The sequence below is a fragment of the Lissotriton helveticus genome, chromosome 2_1 (assembly GCF_964261635.1).
Source record: "Lissotriton helveticus chromosome 2_1, aLisHel1.1, whole genome shotgun sequence".
NCBI classification, from domain to species: Eukaryota; Metazoa; Chordata; class Amphibia; order Caudata; family Salamandridae; genus Lissotriton; species Lissotriton helveticus.
In genome coordinates, this window is record NC_136059.1 from 827,243,529 (window position 1) to 827,257,899 (window position 14,371).

The 14,371-nt window shown below is 46.3% G+C and overlaps 1 protein-coding gene across 1 annotated transcript in view; it reads left to right on the forward strand.

The window, feature by feature from the left end:
* Positions 1–6,139: 6,139 nt before the first annotated feature.
* Positions 6,140–14,371, forward strand: part of HSD17B4 (hydroxysteroid 17-beta dehydrogenase 4) — an 867,876-nt gene continuing 859,644 nt past the window's right edge. The window contains exon 1 of the mRNA XM_078675560.1: positions 6,140–6,491. Within this exon, the coding sequence (XP_078531686.1) occupies positions 6,434–6,491 (58 nt within the window). The 5' untranslated portion in view covers positions 6,140–6,433. The remainder of the gene's footprint in view (positions 6,492–14,371) is intronic.

Sequence of the window (14,371 nt, forward strand, 5' to 3'; positions counted from 1 at the left end):
ATTCAACCAGAACACACTGCAGTCATGACACACATTTCTAAGCATGCCAAGTTAAGGTCACGGTTCTAATTCTATGGCAGGACAGGAGGCTCCGATTATGCTTTTCTCATTTCTTTATTAGAAATGCTCAGCAGCCAATAAAACAGTAAAAAACTTCAGTACCCATGAACACCAGGGTAACAACCATAGAGACCACAGTATAAAAGGTCTCTCTTCCTCTTTCTTTGCTGCTCCGCAGCCAGTTAAGTGCTTTTGACTTATCTACTGTTGTGTTTGACTTTCATGATTGTATATTGCTTATCTGCTTTGCTTTGATTAGCGCTTCAACTCGCATCTGCATTTCACGTCTCACGCGCTTTGTTTACTTTTGACAGCTCGTTTCTTATTGCCGTGTTTGTTTTTTCGCCGCTTCTGCGTGCGCTGGTGCAGGGAGCGTGGGCACACCTCCCTTTAAACCGGGCGCTTGTCGCCCGCGTTTTTATTTCCTTTGTGGAGCGGGAGACCGGGGTTTAGGAGGCTCGCGCGCTGTGCGCGAGCTCTTCTCTTTGTGTGTCCCGAGGCGGCCGTTACCGCGCATGCGCGGCGGCCATTTCCCGGCTTTGCTACAGTGTTTCTACAGCGCCGGGAGTGTTTGAAGGTCGTCTTTGTTACGGCAGAGCCCACAGCCTCGAGACTTAACCCCATTTACGCCTTTTGCTCACAGAATAGCATTGGGCTGTACAATAAGCGTAGGCTTTGCCTAGAGTGCATTTTTTCTTTGGCAGCAAGCCCTCCCTCCACATTTAATTAATTACTGTGCAGGTTTTGCCTGTATTGCTGGCTTGCTGTGGGATTTTTGGCACTCCCCCTGCATTGTGCCTTTGGCCACGCTTATTTTAGTCATCTTGTGGGCATTAATTTTACATGCAGTGTAACTATGGAGGATTTTTATGATGACGATGAATATTACTATGAGGAGGATGCCTCTGGCTCATTAGAGCATGATTTAGTGGAGGCTTTAGACCAAGGTGTGCAGCGCTCTGTGAATACGGCCCTTGTGCGTGCCATTAATCCTTTGAAGCGCCATTTGACTCAATATGCTCAACAGCAAGGTTGGTTGCCTGCTGCATGTAAGTCCTCTAAGTCCCCTGTCAATTCTCACAGGTCTCGTTTTCAAATATTGGCTAAGAGTTTGGCGTCTGACAAATCCAAGTCCACTGTGAGTGCGTCGTCAGCCGCCCCTCCTCCAACTGATACCGATGGCACGCATTCTTCTACGTCTTCAGATCATGATGACCCTCCCCCTAGGAAGAAGGTCTGTAAAGAACATTTCGTGGATGCCCCCACACACCCTCCCGTGTTGACTTTTGATCCGTCGGATATTTTTCACCCTCATTCCACGTCTTGGCTTCCCTCTCCTGCTGTAGCGGAGTATGTCCAGACGCACATACGCCAGCCTTTTGAAAAGGATGTCAGGGCTCGACTTCGGTCCGAATGCCCTCGACCGGATCTCGCTGACCACCTGGCGGAGACTCCAGAGGTTGACCCCACGATGGTCACCTATCTCAAGAAGTACGCAAAAGATCCCAAAAAGGGTCTGGACAGGTCTTGGCGCTCCTGTCAAGACAAGCTTCTTGATTTATTGGGTGCTCTCACCAAAATACTGGATCTTGGGTTTCTGGCCAAGGAATCGTCGGCCCTTGTGGACCCGGATGAACTTATTGAGTGGGCACAAAGGGCTATTTGCCAGTTGGGTAATGTCAACTGTGCGGTTTCGTGTGAGAGGCGCCGTTCAATCCTTCTCAAACTAGATCCGAAATTGGATGAACTCTCCTCCTCGGAATCTGGTCCTGCGGCTCAAGGTCTTCTGTTTGGTCAACCCTTTTTAAAGGAACTCACCAAATTTGTGGCCACCTTCAGTGGTTTGGATAAAGCTCAGGCTTCCTTGCGGCGCGCGTTTCGTCCGGTTTTTGCCAAGGCCGGACGACACAGGGGACGCTCGTTCGCTCTCAACAACCTTCCCAGAGGCGGTACCAGTCCCAAAGAGGTGGTGGTCAAGATGCCGGCTACAACACCCGCTCCACTTTCTACCCCTCTCGCAAAGGGAGAGGGCAATATAAAAAAGGACATTCCGGTGGAAACCAGGGCGGCTACCAGGATTACAACACTTCAGGTGAGCCTAATTCCTGCTTGCGGTGTGGTTCTGGGGGGCAGTATACAATTTTTTCTAAACAATTGGCGTCTGATCTCCAACGATGCTTGGGTGCTGGAAACTGTTCAAGGATACAAAATAGAATTTTACCAGCCCCAACATCAAACCCACCCTCCCACTCCTCTAACTTTTTCCCTTCAGGATCAGGACTTCATTTCGGCAGAAATAAACTCACTCCTACAAAAGGGGGCGATATTTCCGACGGTCCGTCATCCCAATGTGTCCGTCAGCACTGGGTTTCTGGTCGAGAAGAAAGGGGGCGGGTCCCGCCTAGTTCTAAACCTAAAGGAGTTCAACGAAGGGGTTGTTTACAGGCATTTCAAGATGGAGGGGATCCATCTGTTGCGAGATCTTCTGCGAGAAGGGGATTGGATGGTTCGTCTAGATCTTAAAGACACGTACTTGGCGATTCCCATCTTCGGTCCTCATTGTCGATTCCTTCAATTCCATTGGCAGGGGACTTGGTTCGAGTATCAGGTTCTCCCGTTCGGCCTCTCGTCAGCACCTTGGTGCTTCACGAAGCTTCTGAGGCCTGTCGTGGAACACTTGCGCATTCGGGGTGTTCGCCTGATTATTTACTTGGACGACATTCTGATTATGTCGGATTGTCCGCTCAAACTCCTGTCTCATCTGGAGTGGTCCATCGACCTCTTACAATCTCTGGGGTTTCTGGTGAACGTTCAGAAATCTGTCTTGGCTCCAACACAGGTGATCGACTTTCTGGGCTTCAAGGTCAATTCACTTTCATGTCAACTTCTTTTACCCAATCAAAAGATTCGGTATATCAAGAGGGAACTGACTTCGGTTATTTCCAAACAGACTGTGTCATTGAGATCGTTAGCACGAGTTGTGGGTCTCTTGGCGTCCTCCATTCAGGCGATCTTCCCAGGTCCCCTACATTACAGATCGCTTCAGCGATTGAAGATTCGTCATCTCCAAAAAGGCCTTCGCTACTCAGATCAGATTCCTCTCTCAGAGGAAGCGAGGTGGGAGACGCAGTGGTGGTTAGACCACATGGATGCCTGGAATGGACGAGCCCTATTCGGTGCATCGCCGGAGCTAGTGATAGAGTCCGATGCCAGTCAGTGGGGCTGGGGAGCCTAGTGCGGTCCTGTCTCGACGGGGGGTCGTTGGTCTCCCCAGGAGTTGTCTCTCCACATCAATTGCCTAGAACTCCTGGCAGGGTCGTTTGCGATCCGTTGTTTATCTCCTCTTCAATCCAATTGCTGCATACTTCTCCGCATGGACAACATCTCGGCGGTTCGCTATGTCAACAAGTTGGGCGGCACGAGATCCAAGATATTGGCGGAAATAGCCAAGGATTTTGGGCATTTTTGTCTGCACAACAAGATCACGGTTATTGCAGAATATCTTCCCGGCCGCAACAATCAGATTGCGGATTGGAATTTGCGGCATCTTCGGGACTTCAGCGATTGGAGGCTTCATCCTCGCGTGTTCCGTTCTCTCCTCCGGCTCTGGGGGCCAGTGTCAGATCGACCTGTTTGCCTCTCGCCTCAATACTCAGCTCCCGCTGTTCTTCAGTTGGAGGCCGGATCCGGAAGCCCTGGCCACGGATGCCTTTCTGCAGACTTGGCCGTCGAGCCTGTGCTATGCCTTTACCCCGTTCATGATGATTCCCAGATTCCTGGCATGCACGAAACGTTATCGCTCCGAATTGATTCGGATTGCCCCTCTGTGGAGGGCTCAAGCGTGGGTCCCGGTTCTCCTGGAAATGTGTTGTGCAGTGCCGCTCCTTCTTCCCCAGAAGTGGAATCTCTTGCTGGATTCCCCTCGGCACTCCGCATCCCCTGATTCTATCCACCAATCTTCATCTGTTGGCATGGCGGATTTCGGGGACCGCTGGACGGTCCTAGGCCTGTCTCGAGAAGCTTCCAAGTTCATTAGTGAAGCCTGGTCACCCAATACTCACAAACGCTACAAGGGATCCTGGAATCGATGGTGTGACTGGTGTGCTCAACAGGAGGTTGATCCCACTTCAGCGGATGTCTCCATAATCATTAATTTTTTGGCCTCTCTTGCTTCTTCCGGTTTGACTTAATGCACTGTCAACAATTTCCGTTCCGCCATTTCAGCGGGTCATATCCATATTGATGGTAAGCCTGCAGGTGAACATCCTCTGATTGCCAAATTGCTTAAAGGTATCCGCCTGGCGAAACCCCCTTGTCCTAAGTACGTCTCTTTATGGGATGTTTCCATTGTTTTGCGTTTTCAAGAGGCCTGGCCTTCCAATTCTCTATTGTCCCATAAACAGCTGTCAGCCAAACTGACTATGTTGTTATGCCTTGTTTCCTGCAAACGGGTGTCTGATGTTCGAGCTTTGGATTTGGCAGGTCGCAGCTTTACACCAGAGGGTGTTACGTTTCTCCTTTCCAGACGTACCAAAACAAATACTACTTCGATTACCTATCCTTCTTTTCCCACTCATCCCAACCTTTGTGTTGTTCAATGTGTCAAAGATTATGAAGTAAGTACTGCTCCTTTTCGTTCAGATATGCAAGGTCAACTGTTGATTGCTTTGCAGAAACCTTTTCGCCCCGTTACCCCAGCTACTTTAGCTCGCTAGGTTCGATGGCTCATGTCAGAAGCTGGCATTGATGTTTCCGTTTTTGGTGACCATTCGGCACGTTGGGCGATGGCTTCTAAAGCATTCTCCATGGGTGTCCCTATTTTTGAAATTATGAAGGCCGCAGATTGGTCTTCTGATTCTGTGTTCAAAACTTTTTATTACAAACTGATTGATCATATTGCTTCTGTGGTGGTGGATCAGCTTTAAACAAGCATAATCGGAGCCTGCTGTCATGACATAGAATTCAAAATTTGCGAACATTCGTGACAAGAATTTTCAATTCTAGTAAGGACAAGGAGGCGAGGATTATCCCACCCATTTTTGTTGTTCTGCATATATTGCTATTATGAACATGTTTGATGATTGTATATGGATTTTCCTGCGTTCGTGGGCTTCCTTCCTGTTGTTCTTCATTTGGATTTCCTGTTTTGATTTGAACAGTTTTTTCCTCACCAAAGAAAGAGGAAGAGAGACTATCTATAGGACCTTTTATACTGTGGTCTCTATGGTTGTTACCCTGGTGTTCATGGGTACTGTAGTTTTTTACTGTTTTATTGGCTGCTGAGCATTTCTAATAAAGAAATGAGAAAAGCATAATCCTCGCCTCCTTGTCCTTAATAGAATTGAAAATTCTTGTCACGAATGTTCGCAAATTTTGAATCCACATTGTGCACATTTCACCAATATTCGCCTTTCTTTTAGTTAAAGGAACTTGTATCTCAGCTTTTCTGTGCCCTTTTCGGATAACTATGACTACTAATTGCAACTAAGCACATTACAAAAGTGTGCCATTTGAGCATTGAATGTAACATTTATCATTGAACAATAAGCTACTAAGTTAACTAGTTTTTGTGTTAATTAGTGGACTCTATTAGCATCCATTTCATGCCTTTTTCTTCCACCATCCTACGCTCTCTGTTCCTTTATCTCACCCTTGAATGTTCTTTTTCATCTCTGCTTTCTAACTTTGTCTCTTTGTTCCAGTATTTCTCTGCCCCCTTTCCTTCTTTTTACCTCTATTGCTCTGGGTCAAAATCTAATGATTAATAATAAATCTGGTCCTGAAATATGAGGGCCTATATTACCCATCTGCAATTATCGGTTCAAAGTCAAACTAAGCTGCAGGCCTTGAGTCTGGCTGCTACAACCAAGCGAGAGCAGTGGATCTGCGTTTCCGTTACCTTTCACCTACAACAACCTTCCTTGCACTGACTGGCACGACCTTCCCTCCACTGCAGCTCGGCGCATAAAGTGCCAGTAACAGGGAAAGCAATAAGGAGGAGACGTGTTCGCTCACTTTGAGCGAGTTCGCCGCTATCTGCATACGTATCTATAAATCACAGTTCAATCCATCTAAACCTACTAGCTTTGCGAACGTCTACACCAACTCTGCACGCACCTGCTTCCCCAGCTCTACATCCAATCAGCACCGGTTTCCTGTCTGAGCATGTTCAGTTGAGGTCATAGGCGCGGCTTTCATCGCACTAGGCACCGATTGGTCTAATATTTGTCAGAGCGAGGCTTGAAACGCAGAAAGAAAAATTATGCTTCCTGAACCAGTGCTCCTTTGATCGAGTTTGAGTCGATTGCTGCGGTCATTATTTGAGAAGGCTCGTAACAGACAAGAGTGTTAAGAAGGCGCAACAAAGAGCAGCATGGCAACCCCGCTGAGATTTGATGGGAAAGTGGTGCTAGTGACAGGAGCTGGAGGAGGTAAGAGTTCCTCCATAGTGAATGCCCCTCCGATCTGCACTGTTGGTGTATACACTTTTAGGGACACTTCTATGCTCTTCACATAACACAGCGCCAATAACTGGTTTCTTGTACCCAATTCGCTCGGTTTCAGACTACACTAAGTAAGCCCTACTGAACCTACTAAGGACACCGTCACTGTTCCAGCAATAGTCATTTAAGTCTCCACGCTCTGCAAGTAGCCTGGCACACAATGTTCTCTTTATAGTATATATATATACACACTGGAAGGCTCCAGTGAGCGCTAAACGAAGTCACATGATATATTATACGCTACCAGTCAGGTGGCACTTTTTTTTACAGTCATTGCAATAAAGCTTTATGCATCGTTATGCACTACCAGGCGGGCAACTAGAGCCACGTGTAAACTCGCCATCACTCACAACGTTAGAGTAAACCATGCCCTACCAACATGCACCCTCTTATACAGTGCTCACAGCACCCGATTGTGAAGTGCACCTACCTGCCATAGGGAGACCTCCTCAGCACTACACCCAGAGCTATGCCATGCAATACCAACCAGAAGGACTTCTGTTGCTATGTAATGAAAAGGGGTTGCCAATGGGGAACATTTGCTTAATTTCCTTATACTCATCTTCGCAATAAAACCCCATTACTAATCAAGGATGTATTTGCATTTTGAGAGCCCACCCTGTTTTCGCTCCTTTATGCTAAGATTTCTCTGCCTGTAGGGCAAGTTAGTGTGCACTGTGTAGTTAGCGTAAGTGCTTGTAGCGGATAAGGAAGGACATGAGTATTTTGTGAACTTCTTAGTGCAAGTTCAAGCAAAGTTTGCGAATATACCCCTCCTCCGTGAGTTTTATTTGTGGCATGGACCTATTTACTCTACACACATTTTACAGTACACGCTCAATTAAAGAACGTGTTTTAAATGATGTGCACATTATTTTAAAAAGGATAGGAGAAAAGTTTCAGCGTGTGCTTAATATCCGTATTTCAAATGGAGTTAAGCGGGTTATGCACGGATGATCAGTCGTGCATATAGAGCAAGGTTCATTTACTTCTTTGTGGTTTAAAATGTTTTTACGTTCCTTTGAGATCAGAATACTCATCTGAGTGCCAGTTCGAGACCTCTACAATGAGCGGAAGGCTGTCTACAGTTGGGCAAAGTATGTTTAATAATTTCTGTTCTATTTTAGGAAGAGCTGGTAACCCTGCATGTGGTAAAGACCAGGCACACTACCAAGATGGCTCAGTTACAAATATTGAATTAATTAGGATGAAAACATCCATTGCAGTTATTTTCTCATGCAGACTTTCATACCAGCATATTTTTCAAAACAATTTGCACTGTTTAAGTATATATTTGCAATGGGTTTTTATTCTCCCATTATATATTTTCACTGTCATATAAAAGCTTATTACTGGATAGAAGAAACTGTCTAGTTGTCAAGTTGAACAGCTCGGTTCCAAAAGACAGTGGTTCTAATCCCGATTCCATACTTTACCTCGTTTTTTTGATCCTGGGTACATTGCTTTGCTTTCCAGTGCCTCCCTTGTCCTGAAATAGTTTGAGATTGCTTATAAACGAACTAGCCACTGTAGTAAGCGCTGTTTAAATAATTGAGTTTAGCTAAAAACTGTTTGTGTTCTATAGGTTGATAAAAAAAGTGCATAGCATATTGTGCACCTTCGTGATTTGGACATAACAATCCTACATTCGTTCAGTGCAGGCGATTTTGAATAGTTGTTCTTGACACGTTACATTTCCCCATTTTACTTATTAGCTCCGTGTTGCTCTGTTTGCACAGTGTCTGAAAAAAGATCCTTTCAACCCGTTCTCTTCATGCTGTTGACCCTTGGACTGGGTGAGACGGCAGATCCCGTGTTGCTGCAGATCTCACTGAAAATGCTTTTTTTCTTGTTTTCTTCGCAGGTTTTTTTTAACCAATTACTAAGTTTAAACATCACAGTGCATTTAAGTTAGTTATATAATAATAACCTAGTAAAAATAATAAAGATGCCATGTTGCTTCTTACATACACTTGGCACACGTTCGAGTACACAGCTTTGACCTAATTTGTACACACAGTAATGTGCACTTTGAGCCGTTTCCCAACATAAGAGATTACGTAACTCCTGAGTTGCATTATCCGTGATTTTTTTTCTTCTGAAAAATGAATTAGATTGCCTCATTAGAGGCCAGCAGTTTCACCTTAAAAATTATGTTCCCTCCTATGCACCTCCTGGCTCACTCCAAACATCAGTTTACTACTATGATCTACTAAATTCTCCCTCATGTTATCTCTCCTTTGACTCATCCCAAACCTAATTTTTCTACCCTAATCCCTTTCTACATGCTCTTTCCGCCTCCATCCCTCCTTTACTCATCCCATACCTCAATTTACTATTATGATCTCCTAATTAACACTTCTGGTTTTCTTCCCTCTTCTATCCCTCCGTTAATCTATTCAATCCCACTAACAGACTCATGTGTACTCAGCTCAAATTACCTTGTACCTCCCTATGCTATACTCATATTTTCCTATACTAATCCACCACAAATACTTTTACGTTCTGGCGTAGCTTGCCACTTGCCGAAAAGCGATTCAACTCCTCATCAGGGGTAGTAAGCGCTATATAAATACAATTACAAAGCAATATAAATAAAAAAATTCAACATTAACATTTATCTAACTTCTCCCAGAAAAAGCATTGTGAAAAATCTTGACATCCGCTTACAAAGTTTTTCTTGCATCTGAATACAATTTTACAAAACATTTAGGATTTAGTGATCAGTACCTTCATTCCAAAATTTTCCAGTTTCACGCCACTATTTTGTAATTCGCTTGTGTGGTGTTTGTGAACTACTGCAGTGGTTCGATATATACAGCCAAATTAGTGCAAATACCGTCACTGCCAAAACACTGACAAGGTAGCTATGTTATGTTATGTTAGGTTGTCTTGTAAAGCGCATGGCTACCCCAGCAATGGGGCGTCCCAGCGCTGTAGACCACTGGGGAACCCGTCTGGCTTTCCCTGTGAGATGATCCCTGCTGGGTATCTCCAAGGTGAAACCAGGCATGTGGGGAGCCGTTGTGGAGATGAGGCAAGCTAATGCCCAGAGTTGCCGAGTGTGATCCCTGGTTAGAGTAGGCACCGAAGCGAGAATTATCGAGTCCGCTGACCCTGGTCCACGACCCTGCCGCGTCGGGAATTGAACCCTGGTCCCGGGCCGTCCTCTGCTTCCGGGTCTGCCGCCTCTAACCAGTGAGCCACACCACTCCACTACATCTATGAATGAACCTGCTTCAGACATTAGTGTCCCCTGGAGGTCACAGATTTTTATTTTCTTTGGGAGCCAATCAAACTTACATCCTTCAGAAGTCGGTACATAGAGTACCCAGCTGCAGCTTCTCAGCAATGGCGGAGGAGCGTCACCCATTGGCTTAGAGCCATCAGCTGAAAAATAAAACAATATTTTTATTATCATTTTATTTTTCAGCTGCTGGCTGAGTCAGCATGTGTAGGAGGGACGGGGCCAAACCATGGCAGATGGGTCAGGGTGACGTGCACTATTAACTGTGCATCTCTATTTGGCTTGCCGTCATAGGCCAGGCAAACAAAAATGCTCAGTTAAGTTTCTCCAACCCAGCTGAATTGCACAGCTGGGGTGGAGATATAGCACAGACTCCCCATGCCTGGACAAGTGTTAAACAAGTCCTCTCATGCCAATCCTGCGATGCTCTTCTGCTACAGGAGAGAGCGCGGGGATTGCTCTGGGAGTTTCTGTTACTATCCAAGGGACTGCTGGGACCACAAAGCAGAGAAGCACCGAGGCGTGAGGCGGCAGAAGCAGCATCAGGCATATTTTTATTCTTTATTATTAAGCCTCCCGGCGCATCCCCCCGTGTTCTTTCCACCAGCTCACCACTTTTTATTTGTGTCTGCCGCCACTGAGAATACCTAGCATTCTGTGGGAACTGTCTTTTTGTAACAATGTTTGTATCATGCAGCAGAAATAGTAACTGTTGTTCTGAATCTGGTATAATCAACAGATTACAGGTTTCATAATCAATAGTGCATACTAAATGAAGCGTTTTAGCGGCTCTTCCATTTACGACCGCTATTGAGACCAGGTTTTCTTGTTGCTGCTATGTCAGTGTTGTGTAAAACAGAAGTGTTTTTCTGTTGATCTCTGTACTTCAAAATAGAATGAAGCTTAAATGTTTCAAAGTGGAATTGTTCCAGATCTTAGTAACCAGGGCCACTAATCCCTTCACCATCCCAGATATGAATTTGGAAGTGAAAGTTATTCGGAGGGCTTATCTGGACATCTCAAACTTTGATTAATTGTACTCTGTAGGAAAGTGGTTTATTAATGGGAAGGACTAGTGTCCACCACAAAGGATAAGGCCATCACAGGCTAGACGTCCCACAAAGTAAATTGAATAAACTTGTGCTCAATCCCTGGTAATGTGACTTGAAGCAGTCCGGTTTAAGTCAAAGGCAGTGTGTAAAGTATCAAGCAGTGCATGCACTGTAGAAATTGTCACACAAAATAAAATAAAACTCCACAACCAATTTTAAATTAAAGAGAACAACTTTTTGACTAAAGTTAGAGGAAAAAAGCAAATATCCAAAAAAGGGATGTAGCGGTATGAATGTTTAAAGATTTTAGTGAAAATAGTGCCACAAAGCACTAATGATAGCCTGCAGAAGCGATAGACTAGAAGCAAGGGTCCCTATTTGGACAAAGGTACCTACCGTGCAACTAGGGACCCCCAATTCTAACATTGGTGGTCAGCGGTGAGGATTTGGACAAGCATTTGTGATTCATATACAGTGATTGGTGTACACTACTAGTGAGTGCAGACCATAACGCAACCACATACATTTTTGGTAGAATTTTCCTTGGTACTTCTTTTTGCTTTTTGAGAACTGCCAACTGTTTTTCACTCACCATAAGCAAAGCAGCATCCATTGCATCTGTTGACATTGATTTTGAAGAATATAGTATTGACACCTACACTGTGTCTTACCTCAAAGCTGCTTGCAGGAAATTTAAAATCTCTATGGAAGGCCTCACCAAGAAAGAGAAATACCAAAAGGCGCTGAAGGGCTGGGTAGAATCTAGGAATGCCAGTAGGCATCCTGAAGAGCCTAGGGAGGAGGCAGATAATTTAGATGGGCATCTAGAAGGGCTAGTGGGCCTGGATGGGAGGAAAGTGCCTTCCAGAGCAGGCAGCAGTGTTTCTTCAAAGGAGCTGTCCCCAAGAGAGTTGGAGGACAGGGAGAGAGATAGAGTGCATAAGATGGAGCTGACCACGCTCCAACTAGATGGTCAGATGGAGCTGGAGAATAAGAAGTTGGCCGTGGTGGAAAAAATAAAGCATTTGGAGGCTGACAGATGTTGAGGGGAATTGTAATTGAAAGCTAAATGTTTAGAAATGTCTCCTTCTGGTGGCAGCGCACCATCCATCCCTGTAGAAACAAGAGTGCTTATTCCCAAGGATGTCATTAAGGAATTTCATAAGAATGAAGATATTGGGCAATGGTTTAAGGCCTATGAGGTAGCTATGACCTCCCACCGGGTCCCTGAGAAGGATTGGGGAGCGGGGTTGTGGGGGCGGTTCCTCAGTGATGGGCGGGATACCTTATTGGAATTGCCTTTTGAGGATCAGAATTCTTATGTGCACATGAAGGAAGCCTTAATGACTAGGTATGGGTTGACCCCTGAGCTTTATAGACAAAGGTTTAGGAATTGTAAAAAACTGGAGTCCAGCACTTGGGTAGAATATGTGACTTTTTTTTGCAGAGCATTGGATGGTTGGGTGAAGGGTAGCCAACAGAATGATTATCTGGGGCTCTATGATTTGTTTGCATGGGAACACTTGCTAGTAATTGTTTCCCAGAGCTACGCCAGCACCTTATTGATAGCAAGCTGACTAACCCTAGGACGCTTGCTAAGGAGGCGGACTGCTGGGTTAGCACCCGGGTCCACAAGGGTCATGTGGGAGACTCTGCCAAAGGGGGGCAGGGTCCCCAGCAGAATAGTGGTGGGGACAAGGATAAACAGAGTGAGTTCCAGAAAGGGCCCCAAAGTAATCTCCAAGGGAACCAAGGGAAGGGTTCTCAGCCTCCCCCTGAGAAGAAGCCAGGGGCCCGACAAGTGAACCTGTTCATGAGGGACCCCTGAAACGTTTTAAGTGTGGTGAGGTGGGCCACTGTTTCTAAGATCCAAAGTGACCCTAAGAGAAAAAACAGCACCCACTGGTGCACCACCCAAGCAGATGGCTAGTGTAGCCCTGGGTGAGGAGATGGGTGCCCAAGGAGAGTGGGGTCCCGCAGAGATGTCCCTAGTCTCTTTAGGAGACTGTGAGGTGGTCCCCAGGACCCAGCTGCCTGATAACACTAAAAAGTACAGGCAGTGGGTGACCATCAATGGCCATAGAGTGGAGGCTCTTAGAGACAGCTGTCATTTGTCGGCTGGTGTCTGAAGAGCAAGTGGTCTCCAATGCATTTTACCCGGTTGTTGTCGCTGACAACACAGAGAGCCACTGCAAGGTGGCTCAGGTTCCCTTTGAGTGGGGGGGGTCTCAGGTACTCTTCAAGTAGTTGTGAGGCCAGCCATGCCTTTTGACTGTCTGTTGGGTAACGATTTGGAGAGCTCCCCTTGGGCTAAGGTGGAGCTAAGTGTTCATTTGGATATGTTGGGTCTGCCAGAGTGGGCTTGTGTGACCACCCTATCCATGTCAGCCAGTAAGGGTGTTCAAGAGGACCTGGAGCCTTAAAGAGTGGCCCATGTGCCTGCCTTAAAGAGAAGAGGCAGGGCACGCGGGAAACCAGCCCCCACCATTCCCACGGTCAAGGAGGAGGCAGACCTTGAGGGGGATGCCCAGGAGCCTACAGGGGAACAAGTAGCTGAACTGGGGGACCTGCCTGAGTTGACTCATTGGCAGCAGGAAGAAGGAGTTCTTTGAGGAGCAGAAAAGTGCTCTTCTCTGGAGGGTTTGCAGCCGCAGGCCACAAACCAGGCAGCAGTTTATCAGTCTGGATCATATTGGATCTACTGGGAGAATGGTCTCTTGTATAGTGAGCCTAAGGTTGCTGAGCCTGGGTCAGCCCGTGTGCTGGTGGTACCCCAGCGCTTCAGAGCCTTCCTACTGGGTTTGGCTCATGATGTACCTTTAGCAAGACATTTGGGGCAGGACAAGACCCTTGAAAGGCTTGTCACCCACTTTTATTGTCCCCAAATGCGCAAGAGTTCAGATACTCCTTGCAGGACCTGTCAGACTTGCTAGACAAGTGATAAGAGTGGGAAGAAGCACACGGCTCCTCTCCAGTCATTCCCTGTGGTCAGCACCCCCTTTGAAAGGGTGGGCATTGACATTGTGGGGCCTCTGGATCCCAAGACAGCCATGGGTAACAGGTTCATCCTGGTCTTGGTGGACCATGCCACCCTGTACCTAGAAGCCATCCCTCTCCAGTCGTAGACGGCCCCTGTAATGGGTCATGCAATAATGGGGATTTTCTCCTATGTTGGGTTCCCCAGAGAGGTGATGTCAGACCGTGGTCCCAACTTCATATCCAAGTGTATGAAGTCCCTGTGGCAGGAGTGTTGTGTACCTATAAGTTCCTATTATCAACAGAAGAGAGAGGGAAAATTATTTAAGGAGCACTCTTGGTCCCCCAGTCAAGGTAATGAAAACAACAAAAGAGTGTGCCTTCTTACGAGAAGAGCAGGCATGAAGAATCTTATTTGGTTCTTTTGAAAGCCCTCATTCACCAACCTAGATGGTGACATGATTCATCATTGGGCCCCACCAGGAGAGGCCGAGTGCCTCCCAGGTGTGCTTCAACGCCAGGATTACTGCAGA